At 42.5% G+C, this 14,211-nt stretch overlaps 1 protein-coding gene across 1 annotated transcript in view; it reads right to left on the bottom strand.

Annotated features, from left to right (window-relative positions):
• Positions 1–8,834, bottom strand: part of MYO1E (myosin IE) — a 98,086-nt gene extending 89,252 nt beyond the window's left edge. The window contains 4 exon segments of the mRNA XM_052807792.1: positions 8,524–8,535; positions 8,538–8,588; positions 8,590–8,763; positions 8,766–8,834. Of these exon segments, the coding sequence (XP_052663752.1) occupies positions 8,524–8,535; positions 8,538–8,588; positions 8,590–8,763; positions 8,766–8,834 (306 nt within the window).
• Between the last annotated feature and the right edge of the window lie 5,377 nt (positions 8,835–14,211).

Genomic DNA, 14,211 nt, shown 5'->3' on the forward strand with positions numbered 1-14,211 from the left:
ATACAGTTGGGAATGCAGTACAGGAAAACAAATGCTTTCATGGTTGATAAACAGACAAATCAAATTCTTCCCAAATACTGAAAGAAAACACAAATACTCAAAAGTATGCACTTGCTTTTGAGTACCATGAAATGGCCTTTAAGATTAGTTTTAATGAAAGCACTCCTTCAATATGCCTCAAGAACACTGCTTTCACTTAGCAAATGAAGTATTTTCCAGTTCATATACCAAAACATCTGCAGTAAGACAGTCAAAAACCAGGACAGTGATCAAAAGGTGTTCAGTACATGCCAGAAGAACCACAACAGCTCAAAGCCCAACTGCTAACAGAATGCTAATGCTGTACATAGACATGTTTACAATATGTAGGTAAACTTTTGTCCTTGGAATATTCCTACTAACCCCCCCAGACCATTAGTACTTTCATACCAGATGAGCTAACAGACCATACAGGGGTTGCTACCCAAAGGACTTCAAATCTGCTGGCAGGATTTGTTAAAAGAAATTCAAATACACTTTGTATCAGTGTACTTCCTTACAAAGTTGGGAATAACATAGGGTTAAGAGTTACTGCAAAAGCAGATTTGGAAGCACTTAGGCATTTGTGCAGACTTGTATCCTTCAAGGCAGGAAAAAAAACCCAAAACAAGACAAGACAAATTCTTGACTACTGCTTGGCACTGCAAATATATTACTGACAAGACGTCCCAACTTACATCTTTCTGTATTTCTGCTATTAGCAATATACAACTCAAAGCGCAGGAAAAGACATAAATCACTGCAAAAGATAACAGCATGCACTGGTAAACTGCCTAGAATTTAAAGCCTCACAAATGTTGTGGAATGTCAGACTGAAAACAGAAGACTATCCTACGCACAGGATCAAACATCTGGGACCATATTATTTCATAAGACACAAGCATGCAAGATTTAAAATCCTGAGCTTTTAGAACATTTGACATGTTTTATAAGGGATATCAGGCTGCACTGTTCAGACGAGTATGACTTCAACACTTAAATTAGACAAGGCTGACCGAGAACTGGTTACAGACTCAGGCTCAGCTGATGAAGGTGAATCAGTGAGTGGTTCTGAGCTGGCAAGGAAAAAAAACCTCACACTTCCTGTACAGGGACAAGTGCAGCTAGTCACTACAAGACTGCTAGTCCTGTTTAAAGAATGCCAACAAAAACCTCCCATTTAGACTTCAGATTGCTGAACAAAGCATCAAAATAGCTTCTAGAAGCACATGTTTTTGCGTAAACCATTTATGTTCCTTTTTTTGATGAAGCAGGCTAAAGAAAGAGATCTATCATCATCCCACCCCAGGAGTATAAAGCCATTGCCTTTCGCATTGTTCCTGACAGCCAGAAGTGGCTTTCACCAGAGACACTTCTGGCAGCTGAAGAATCACCCAGATGCATGAGAGCAGAACACCGGACCTGTTTTATAGTCCTTTTTACTCTTCCAGAATGGCATCGATCATGAAGCATACTCAAGACCTGCTAACATCTGGCTTTAAAGTTCACATTTAGTTGTTGAATTTAGTAAGTTATGTTAGTAGGTAATTCTTTGTACTTAAAAGCACCTCTTAAGTATGTTTCCCAATAAGTATCACTTCCGATGATAACTCTGACTCATGCTCCAATTACCAATACCGCTTTCCTTGTCAGCAGTCCCATTGGCTTTGTTTAAAAAAGTATTTTTGGTTTCCATTAAAAAAATTTCAATTCAGAAATTCACTTTACAGTTTATGAACCCAATCCACCAATGATTTTAATGCCAATTAAATGCTGCTATGTCTTTGGAAAAAGATCCTTGACCACACCCCCCTTGCTAAGCTACATTAGATAATCTTGAGCTTAGATGTACTTGCTGTTATACATGAAGCAGTGAAACTCCAAAGCTATTTACACATTTGTATGAAGCATATTTAATAAAATAGGCAGAAAACACCTGTAAGGTTCAGTGTGTGGAAACACGATTGGCTGAGAAACCTTTTCCTACAACAATGACTTAGTCAAGCAGAGAGAACAGATCCCATGCACTGCCAGGACATGACTGCACACCTGGTCTCCCCAAGGGGCATTCGCATTTTTAAAGAGGTCAGGGTAGGAGATGGGGAGGAAATCAGTAGGTGGAGGATAGGAAAACTAGAAGATGAGTCAGGAGATGAGCGATAGCTGTACTTCCTGGGCAGGACAGTGATCAGCATCTCAGGAACGTGGGGGAAGGGAACAGGAGATGGGGAAGACTGAATTGAGCCCAGGAAGGTCTGACTAAAATACAGCTCCTCACACCCAAGCTCCCCCAGGAGCGCAACAGGAGGCTAAGATTGCACAAGACTCCCAACGATTAGGTGAGGTGAATGTCTAAACAACTTGTCAGAGTAAGAAACAGCTCTCGGTTCTGATCTTAAGATAGAGAGAAAATTCTTGTTTACTTTGTCATGTTTCTCTGATATTTGTAAATATTATTTCTACTACATAGGTGTAAAAGTAAAAGCCAAACAACATGCAACAGCTAACAGAGTCCTTTGGCTACAGCAGTTTCAAAAATTAGCAAGCAGCCCATATACCTGTAGTGCTTCTCCATACACAAGCAATAAAAAAAAAAAAAGACACTTCCACAGGAGTAATAGGAATGCTGGTCATTTGCTAGTTACCAGCATCAACCAGAAAAGCTCCTTGACAGACCATAGGATAGTGAGGAAATGAATGGCCTCCAACAGATGAGAAAATGTGTAAGAGAACCTTTATATGATTTTCCCCAAAAAGTTTAGCCTTTTACACAGATGTAAACCTTTGTACTAGATAAAGTCTCACCTTCAATATGAGTGACAAAGTGGCTTCATTCAAAAAGTTAATACTGCAAAGCCAACCGTTTCTCTCCAAAGCCTATGCCTGGTGATTTCTGTGTTTGCAGAGACCAAACTATTTTCCAAATCCTTATTTTTGTAAAACACACACATACACACACACACTCTTCCCAGTTCTGCGAACTGCTTCTTTGATTTTACTCCTTCTAGTCTTGCACTGTTAACTCCCAGAAAAAAAACCATTTTAATTAGGTGCAAAATCCCTTTCTAACACAGCTCTTAATGCCTTCCAGTAGCCACACACCGTCTAGACCTACAATCCAGCTTCCTAAAAAAAAGCAGACTGAAGTATTGCATTACAATAGCATTTTAGGAAACTGAAAAGGAAAGCAGATCAAGTTGTCATTTATAAGCCATGTATTGTGGCAACAACCAGAACCAAAGGATAAGCAAAAACCTGACAACTTACAGGCCAACACAGTAAGCCAGATCCCAGTGTAGTCTCAGCAGAACTATGACAATCTGTATCAGACCTCTTCACATAACTACTGTAAGCTCACTCCTAGGGTTACCCAGGGTTCTTGGCAAAGTAAGCATAAGAGCTATGAGCTTAGGAGGAAAGATTACTTCTTACCTTTTTGCTCCCTTCCTCATCAGATGCAGCAGCTAAAACTAATTAGGTTTTATTGATATAAAGGATTCTTTCATAGCTCTGAAGATGTTTATTTACATGTTCTCCATCTGTACATTAGTAATACCTATATACTATATTAGAAGGCAAATCTAAACATGCAGGCATTTCTGATTCCTTATGCTGAAATTGAGAAAAGTACAAAAACCTTTATTCTCTGATATATCTTAGAGCAGTGCATGACCATTTAGATCGATGTCACTTTTACACTAACTTGTAAAACTGGGAAGACATTAAACTGGTATTTATGAAGGAAAAATGTTTAAAATTATTACAAAAGGAGCTGAGAAGACTTCTCTAAAGAGAAGTGCAGCTGCTTAGTGTTTCAAGCAAGGAAACATACTTTCCATGTTAAGATGAGAATATTACTAAGATTTTACTGAGAACTCAGTGAAAGCTTGACAACATTTCACGGGCTAGCTATCACAAAGGCTCTAAAAAAATCTTGTTTTAACTTCCCCCATTCCACATATGCAACAATGCTTTAAGATGAGGCAGTAAGACTGGGGCAAGTTATCCCTTCAAGTTAAGAAAGAGTGGCTGAAAATAGTTTAATTAAACTACTAATAGCATTGTCACCCCCTTTTCCTTCACAACAAGCTAGTTACGGAGGGAGGGAGAAAGAAGCAATTCTGAAAGGCAAAAGAAATTATGAGAAAAATGCTTAAGATGTACATACATACACAATCATGTGTTGAGTTTTCACCTGCAAAAGCTGCATTTGGGAAACTTTCTGCATACATTAGTGTTTCCTGAAAAGAGTGCTCTAACATACGCAATATACCCATAAATCATTCTAGAGGTCTTAACCAGAGAGAAACAGAGGCAAGCATGCATACAACGTAAACCTAAACAAAACACATTAAGTATGAATCACTAGCTTTGCTATTGAACATGCTACTATGTTTTACTATATTTTATATATCAGCCAGACAGAAACACCATAGAGCTGGAAGATTTTTCCATTAATGCACCTCTAGACATAATGCAAAGCACATGCTGTTACCCTCTCTACTATTCCACATTTGGCAGAGAGCAGGTTTGAGCTTATGCTACTGTCTGCAGCACCAGACACAAAAGCACCCTTCAAATACAGAAGCATCAGTGTCTTGCTTGTGACTTTCTTGCAGGAAAAAGACTTAAGATAGTATGAGGTCCCAGTTCACATCACACATTAGCTATTTTAGGACCAAATTCTAAAGGCTAGCAAGTCCTTTCAGGCTAATTGAGTCATTTTCATTTCTGCAGACTTTCATAGGCACAATCAAGATGTGCCCAGCATCTTACTGGATTGGGCTATAAATATCTGACCTCTACTGACGTAAAGCTATGTTGAACTGCTATAAAAAGGTTCCTTTTTAAGAATCAACCTTCCACCTTTGTTGAAGAGGTAGAAACAAGAAGACACCAAATATGCCCAGATAAATGCACATACTAACTGCAGTGCTGCAGAAAAATGCTTAGCATTGAAATGCTGGTTAAAGGCAACATATGAGCACTTTTTTTTTTTTTCCCTTAACATAAGCGAATTGGACAACCCTAGCTTGCTCAACAATTTGTGAGTTACTTCAGATACTGCTGAACCTGCTTTCTCTTGGAGCCTTCCCTTCTCACCCTCTGCAACAAAGCGGTACAAAACTTGGCAGAAGTAATCTAGAAGAGAGATTATGCAAAAGCAGGCAAATCACTGATGGGTTGCTGTTGGGGTGTTTATTTGGGTTTGTGTTTTGTCCTTTTGTTGTTTTGTTGGGGGTTTTTTAATAAATACAGTAGCATTTATGCCTTAGAAACAGTTATTATGTTTGCTGATTAATGTTCAATGTTTTATCCTTAGGACACTCAAAGCCAGCTGACAGTACTCAGGGGAACAATCTTTCCCTGAAGACTACAGCACTACTTTAAATGAAAGGTTCAAGATCACACTGTCACATTCACATGACAAGATTTTTGTAACATGATACAGATTCTCTATCCAACTCTAGATAAGATCCGCCAATGCATCTCCATGAACTACCCAATGACACTATGAAGGTCCAAACTCGCAGTATAAAAGCAAAAGCTGCATAAAGTTCACCTGACTTCACATTTTACCTCAAGCAAGTTTCAGCTTAGTTTTGCTAAGAGGTTTCCCAAACAGTAAGGATCCAGTCCTTTACTGGAGTGGGACTACTTTGCACTTACATAATGCACATTTTTGAAGACTTACAAGTTGCAGCTAAGCTGTTAGGGGCTTTAGCTTATTTTGAATTTTTAAAAAAATGAAACACGAAGTTAACAAAATGAATGCATTTCAAGAGAAAAATTTCAACAGTTGCCACATGTTCCTTAAAACTGTCAGCTTTAATGGCAGTTTTGCCCCCCTGTTGCTCATTCCCACCCTGTACTGCAGCATACAGCCATCAAACAGCTCACCCATTCCATATTTGCAGATCTCCTCCTGAAACCACGCTGTTAACCAGATATAAATATTGACCTGGATTAAAAATAAACCAGCAAAAAAGTGCATACATAATGCTAAATTGCACAGACCTGCACAATCTTGCCAGCAGACCTGAGCGGGGCAATACGCCATGGCACAGGGGCCAGAGAACAAGGCACATTTACACCAGCATCACCTTTATATGCTCTGCAGAGCATATGCAGAGCCTCTGCTGGCTTTGACTGCCTGAGAAACATGAAACAACTACAACTGATGTCAGTGGTAACTCATTATCCTGCACTGTGGACTCTCAGAACAGGAAGAGTTCACTCTAAGGTCTACAGAGACGATACAGCAAAAAAGAATTTAGAGAACATAGAGCCCTCCTATGACATTCTGCTTTTTCCCCCTTCCACAGAAATCAAAGTTGTCAAGACAAAAATAAAGGAAATAACGTGAATTTTCTATACAGCACAGAGAATGAGTATAAAGTTTCAGGATATTAGTAGCATGATTCATGTTCATAAGCAGTCATTGTAAGTCCTGCCAGGCAATCCTTCTGCCAGCTAAGTTACAAAATACTATCTTCTAATGATTATCAACCAATTGTTTGGGCACAATTCTTCAAAAAAGCAGTAATTTTAAAAACAATCTTTTCTGCTTTTGTTGTAATCATTACCTACAGACAATCTTACAAAAACACAGTTCACATTAGCTTGAGATATCACAGTGAAAAAGATTAATTCAAGACTACTTCAGTATCAAGTTAAAAGCTGGAGAGCAACTGCCTGAATAGTTCCCCAAAAAGGATATCCTGTGGAAGAAACTAGTTCTCTCACTTTGATAAAGTAAAACTCATCAAGTATGTCACCAGTTAGTTACATGTATTTACAAGAACTGTATTTTAACTAAACCCTTTCATTAAAAAAGAATTAATGGAGTCCACAGCAGATCAACTAACAGACTCACTGATCTCAAAGTATTATTAACAGGTAGACATCTCTGAAGGACTTGCACCAAGGACTTCCAACCCCATTTAACATGTCAGCAGCCTAAGCAACAATACATAATCTCTACTAGGAAGTCCTTGAGTGCCACAGGTGTCTGTGACCTAGCAAGTACTGAGGAGCAAAGGTTATGGTTAGAGAGTTGATTTGAACACCACCTGGCTAAACAATCAATTCACAGGGAACACAAGTACCTATCTTATTCAAAGCTCCTTACCAATAACAGGGCTGTAAGAGCTGGTGGTATCACTATCCCTGACTGTGACAGAAATTTTAGCTTCCTAACCTCTGCAATGCTTTATTTAAAGCAAAGACTTGTGCTCAACATAAGTGTAACCAGGCACAACTGTACTTGCCTCAGGAAGTCAAAGCACAGGCAGTGGTAACAAGAGAGGCATCCTTTAAAAGGATACTGGGAGCAAAAGGCCCAAGCTAGCACTCCACGTAAGTCAGTAAAGCTCTGAATACACAAGGACTAGGCTGGTCAATCTTTAAAACTTAACCTTTAGTTAAGCTTTAGTAGGAATAATGCAAAAGTTTTCCAAGTATCTTAACTCTCAGATCTTTAGTATTGCACTTTAAAACAGCTTTCAATGAATCACTTGTTTAAAGGTTACAGATTTTAGCCTAGTTTATTACCACATCAGATTTTTCACTACTTTAAGTCCTTTTTTAACCAGTACTCATAATCATTATTTGGATTACTTCAGGATGAAAGCTATTATCAATCATCAGGAGCCAATTACTAAAGATAAACCAGGTTCAGCTGCTGAACCTCAATTCTTCTTCAACCTAGTGTTGATGTGTTTTACCAGTATCGCACCCCCTTATCACGCCAGACATTTAACAGACCCAACAGTTGCAGTACCCAAACACCCCGGCTTCGGGAGTTGTGTTTGCCGCGCCCACCTAAGTTTTCTTGCTGCCTCTCATCAGGCCACCTGCTCGCAAGCGGACCGGAGCCGACATCGATGCTCGGACACGGGTGCCAGAAAACAACAGCTCGGGGCGGGCGTGGTGGTGGCTCCCCACGCAGAAACCCCTCGGGAAGCCCCCTCCGAAGCGGAGACGCGTCACCTGTTGTTCAACAACGCCGTCGCGTTACCTGCCCACAAGATTTTTCCTACTCGAGGACACCCGCAGGCAAACCCTGTTCAGATCCCAAACGCCGAGAGGCGACGGCGGGCGAGGCTCGCGATCCGCGGGCGGCGCGGGGGGCCGCCGGCCCTGCCCCCGCCCCGCGCCGTGGGACGGACGGGCGGCCCCGGGCTGCCTCGGGACGCGACCGGAGAGCGAAGCCGCCGTGCCCCGGCGGCGGCACCTCCCCGGAGTCCGCAGGGCCAGCCGCCCCTGGCTCCCGGCCCGCCGCGGACCGGCAAGTGCCTGGCACGGCCCCGCTTCTCAGCCGCCGGCGCCGGTTACACAGCCGCCCCCTCGCCACGGCCCCTCCGCAGCGCGGGGCAGGGAGCGCTGCCCGCAGCCCCTTCCCGGCAAAGCGTGAAGAAACACAACAGACAGGCGCCGAGAGCAGCCGCCACCGCCGCCGGGCGGCCCCCAGCCCGCGAAAGCCGCCCGCGGCCCCGCGCCTACCATCGCGGCTCCTCCGCGCTCCGCTGCCCGCGGCTCTGCCCAGACACGCCGGCGCCCCGGGACGGAGGGAGGGAGGGAGGGGAGCGAGCGAGCCCGCCCTCCCCGCGCGCGCAGCCCGCCGCCGGGGCGGGGCGGGGCGGCGGGAGGCAGCCCCGGCGCAGCGGCCCCGAGCGGGCGGAGCGGCCCCGCGAGCGCTGGGGCGCGCGGCGGCGGCAGCAACGACTGCCCCATGCCGGCCGCGCGGGCCATGTGTCCATAAATGGAGAACTCGCCGCGGCGCAGCCAATCGCCGCGCGTCGCCGGGGCGTCATTCCCTGAGGGAATCCCGGCGCGGCGGCGCGCGCGGCTTGCGCCCCCTCGCGCTCCCGCCCGCGGCCAAGCGCTTCGGGGCTGCTGCCGGCATGTACTGATGCACCCCCACCTGCCCCCCAGCATCGCTAGCCCGCGCTCCGTGTTGGGATAAGCGCCCCACCACCACGCACAGCCTGACCCCGGGGCTGCGGTTGGGCGTTTTAAGCGAAACAGGAATGCCCCCGGCAAGCGTGCTGGTGCTTGGCGCAGTCCCAGCTCTTTCCTCCTCCCACGTAAAAGTACCCACAGAACTACGATGCTTCTAACCCTTGGAAATACCGGAAAGTACAAAGCACCTCGATACCAAATGGATACTGAAACAAGTCCTAGGTGTGGCCCACAAATGCAAAAAAAAATCAGGTGCTTGCCTGGCAGTTCACATCTGCTGTATGTTGCTCATATCATTTTGACCAGAATACAGGCAATACAACCTCTAAGGACTGTGTTTTCTAAGGGATCAAATGAGTAAACCCATCCACAGCTGAGGACTCTAGTCCTGCTAACAAATGCTTCTTCTCAGGCTTGAAGCCCTGTTGTTGACTTTGATGGATTTCTAACCACCCCTTCTAAGCTAGAATATAAATAGAATGGAAACAGCATAATCTAACAATCATAGCAACAGCCAGACCCCGAGTCATATGTTAATACTGCTTCCAAACTACCTTGAAAAGCACTCTCGTGAGGTACAGTTCCTGGTTTTCATCATCAGATATTACTGGCTTTTAGTTTATCTCTGATTGAAAAGAAGTGCCGTTTTTGGAAAAAATAGGGAGTAGTTTATACAGAATATATTTATTCAATTTTTACTGTTTGTGTTTATACACAAAATAAAGACTCGCTTCCAAACTAACTTAGAGATTAGGCATAAGTAGATTCACTTCCAACTTTTCAGAGGAGAGCACTGCTCTGGCTGCTCCAGGGCAGATACCGGTTCCGCAGCCAGATCTGTCCGTGCAGAGGAAGGGCAGTGCTGCTCAGCACAGGTACATGCGTTTGTCCTCACGGATCTGCCTGCAGGATCAGCATGCTGGTTTGCAAACACTAAACATGTCTGATGAAGTGTTACAAATTCAAACCACCCTGATGCGCTCAATACAGAAATGGGACAAAACTTAAACTATGTATCTATCTGGCCCCCTCTTAGGTCCCACGAAGTTTGGCAGTTTGGATGAGCCACAACAGCCCCTTGGGCATCTTTCATCCTTGGTTTTGAAGAATACTAAAACACTTCTTCAGCTCAGCTGGGTTTACACTGTATGATTACTGATCATGTGAAGCTTGGGATTTCCATAGTGGATTGCTTGGATATTAACTGACATCGATACAAGGGGTAGAAAATATTTTCATTGAGAAAGTAGCTGGGTGGTACATATGAGCTGCAATAGCTATTAAAACAAAAATATATCTGATAGTGCTAAAAGTGAGCAGAACTTCACAGGAGATGAGTTTCACACTTTGATTCCCAACAGAAGGTGAGTAACAGCAGTTTTATGGAAATAGGACAAAAATAGTTTGCCTAGTTTTTCATTTGAACATGGAAATGTTACATAAATTTATGAGACTGTGATAAAAAGCAGTGAAAAAAACCTGTAAGAATCTGGAGAGCATATATAGGGGCAACAAAAGAAAGAGAATCTATATAGGTTTTGTAGGTTTTTTCTATTTGCTTTGGATGTGGGTCTTTTCAAATGTCTAGGTTCATTTTCTTAAGACATACATATTTGTATGTATGTGTGTTTACATACATACATACAAATATCCTTATAACAAGTTATGAAAAAAGTAGAGAAACTAGGTCGTGGAAGAAGAGTAAAAAAGTGCATTCACACTGGATAGCTAATTGAGAAACTCATCCTGAGTTCACTGCACTTTATGTGTGTTACTGGGGTCCATCTACTCTAGACGGACTAGAAGGTGATTTCAACAAAAATTTTAGGGCTGAAGGCATCAGTGCTGTGTCTGCACTAACTTTTGCCAAGCACTGTGTGTAGCACGCACAGTCTAATTCACAATGAACTCTTTTCATGCTTTTAAACATAGTCGTTTAATTCTGCTTATTTTAATGATAAACATCTAATTCCCAAGCTGACTATATTAAGTGAATGACACTTATTGAACATCCATGCTCTGAAGCAGGGGAAGGCATTTCCCTTCGAGTGTCAGTGGTGGTGTGCCTGAATGGTCTGCATGCCTGGGCTCCTCCAGCCAGTAACGCATAATAGCCACCTCTGAGAAAGGCAGAACCCACATTTTCATCTTGAGGAGCTCCAGCAGAGTAAAAAGGAACCTCTGTACTTTCAAATGATGTGCAAAGCTTAGAAGCAGTGACATTTCTGTCATAAAATTCATATGGACAGTTTACCCTTAAAAGACCTAACTTGAAAAGGTTTAAGAAAAATTCCCTGCATCAACAACTTCCATCAGTTTTTTCAGTGCGTGTATTGTCTGACACTGTTGTGTTTGCTTAGTAACACCTACCAGCTCATGCACAGAACTGCTAACATCACAAAATATTTTGAGGATATTTTCTGGCTGCAAGCAGTTGCAGCACTTGATCCTCCTGATATCGATCACTAGTGCTAAGCTTCAGGAAAACATTTAAGGACAAGCTTCACTTCAGTGCCTGAGGAGGTTTATTGACATAGCATTTGGGGCCGAGGAGCGACTACAACCTCTTTGCCATCACCTGATTTGGAGCCCACACTGCACGGGGCAGTGCCACAAGAGAGAAGCTGTTGCCGCCATAGTGCAGCTGGTGACGCACGTGTGTTTCCACCTACCCACTGCCAGAGTGACACTGCGTGCCAGCACCAAACAGGAATCAGGCTGATGCTGAAATGTATAAAGACTAAACCATCTGAAAAAAGAACATGGTCCTTCCCTCTGAAAACACTACCGAACACAACTTTCCCTTGCCCTCCATTCTAGAAACATTATTGTGGCTTCAGAAAGAAATAACTCTTATGAGAAGTCAGTGAATCTGGAAGAGATCAGAAATTTTAATGGAATAGGCACTGCCCTGACTGCTAATTGGTTAAAAATGACAGCAAAGACAAAAAAGGCATTACTGCTTTTCTCTTACTTACAAAATATATTTAGAACAAGTTTTATAAGCCACATATCTGTCTTCTGTTGACCAGAATAATTTAATTAATAATTTAATTAATGCCTGAAAGCCACTAAAATAAGGCTTAATACCCTTAACAAGACATCATACTTTTAGGCAGAAAACCACACAATCTGTTATTTCTTAGAAAGATGAAGGATTTGTGTCATATAAAAACAAATAGTATAAAACTAAGGAAACTTTAAAAATTCAATGCAATTTTTTGCTGTATCTGCTTTCCAAAGAATAAACAGACACTTTATAATCTTAACATTTTCTGCTAAAATGCAGATGGTTACATTCTGCCTTCGGTTACACTTGGTGAATGTAGAATTCTACCTACAGAAAATAAAAAACGGATTCAGCAATTTCTTCTTGTGAAATGTAAGGAGAAACAAAATGGCATGTATAAAATAAAGGCAGAATATTATAACTTAAAATGTGATGAAATCAATTCAATGATTAAGACAGGTTTCCATGTTAGAAAACAGTATAATCATTTTAGCTTGCTTTCACTCCCTTTCTCTGTACCTAACACAGTATCTTCCTTCTTTCCTCTCTTCTATTGGCCTTAAATTAGAGAAGCATACCTGTTCAGAAAACATGCTTGTTAACATGTTCAACATGTCCATCTAAAATACCACTAGAGTAAAAAGTACAGTAACAAAGTCAACAGCCCTTCTTTACCCACTGGGGTTTTTTTTTAGGAAAAATAACATGTCTCTCTTTCACTCAGGATCTGATTAATAGAAGCCTCAGATGTAAGAGATACTCAGAATTCCCAGAGTTGAATTTTTCTCCAACTGCAAACCAAAATGTATGAATAATGTTGTTATTTGCAAGGCTGGTATAATCCTGGAAGAAGTCCACAAGGACTTCATAACCGAGGAGTTTTGCCTCCTGTGTTCCTGTGACTGACTTCAGTTAAGCTATGGAGGTTCACATCAACAAAAGTACAAGGATTGTATTTTTTTTCCTCAGGGGGAGATTTTTTGAAACATTACACAAGCTTTTAAGATCAAAACTTTATGTTATGATGAGCAACCTGATCTAACATCAACATTAGCCCTGCTTTGAGCTGGGAGTTGGACCAGATTCCCTTCCTAGGTCCCTTCCAGCCTAAATTGCCCCATTCTGTAATTCTCTGATTATTTAAAATGGGGCTCCATTAATGAGTGAGACAGTTGAACACTCCAGAGTAAATTAACATTATTGTTAATGTGGTGCCTTGATAAGGAAAGTGATCTGAAATTGTCTTTAAGAGAATAAATCTACGTGTACATTATCAATTACACTGAAGATGTAATTATATAAAATACAACAGTTTAGTACTGCTTTAGTTAGAAACATCAAGGAAGTGATATAAGTGCAAAAATAATGATCTCTGATAACACAAGACGAAAATAACATGTGTGTGGGTGGAACCAAAGATCATTCACCTCAATCTCCTGTGTCGGACGATGGCCGGTATGGATGCCTAGGGAAGAGCACAAGAACGGACAAGCATGTACATGTCACCTCCCCATATCTTGGCCCCTGCCCTGCTGAGCACTGTTACCGGACAAGGGCGAGAGGAAGGGAGCAGACTGACAGCTAGTATGGAGGTACCCTTAATTTCAAGACTGCAGTAGGAGGTACAAATGTTGACATGTTTTTAAATTAAAATAACTTTAATCAATTTGTTTTAAAATAAAATTTGCTTTCGAGCCCTACTCCTGCAGACATACATGCTCAAGAAACACCTGTATCCAAGCAGTCCTTTAGCAAGAAAAATCACTAGACAGGTGCACAAAACCTACACAGGTGCATGAAGGTAGTCCAGATATTTGCCGGGTCAGAGAATACAGCTGTTTACATCAATAAACTCGAGCAAGTTCAGCAGAGGCCAGTGAGATAGACGGTTGGGGGCTGGAGCCCAGGCCCCTGAGGAGAGGCTGGGGGTGCAGGGCTTGCTCAGCCTGATGAAAGCAGACTTTGGGGGATCTAACAGGGGCCCTGTGAGGAAGTCATCAAGATGGCAAAGCTGGACTCTTCACAGTGATGCACGGTGGGAAGACGACAACATAAATGCAAACAGGAGAGGTTCAGACTAGGTATAAGGAAAACGTTCTTCCCCCAGCGGGCAATCAAGCATAGGAGCAGGCTGCCCAGAGAAGCTGGGCAGTCCCCATCCTTGGAGGTTTTCAAGAGCAGGCTGGGTAAAACCCTGAACAACTGCATTTGGCCTCATC

This window comes from Harpia harpyja, chromosome 14 (assembly GCF_026419915.1).
Source record: "Harpia harpyja isolate bHarHar1 chromosome 14, bHarHar1 primary haplotype, whole genome shotgun sequence".
NCBI lineage: Eukaryota > Metazoa > Chordata > Aves > Accipitriformes > Accipitridae > Harpia > Harpia harpyja.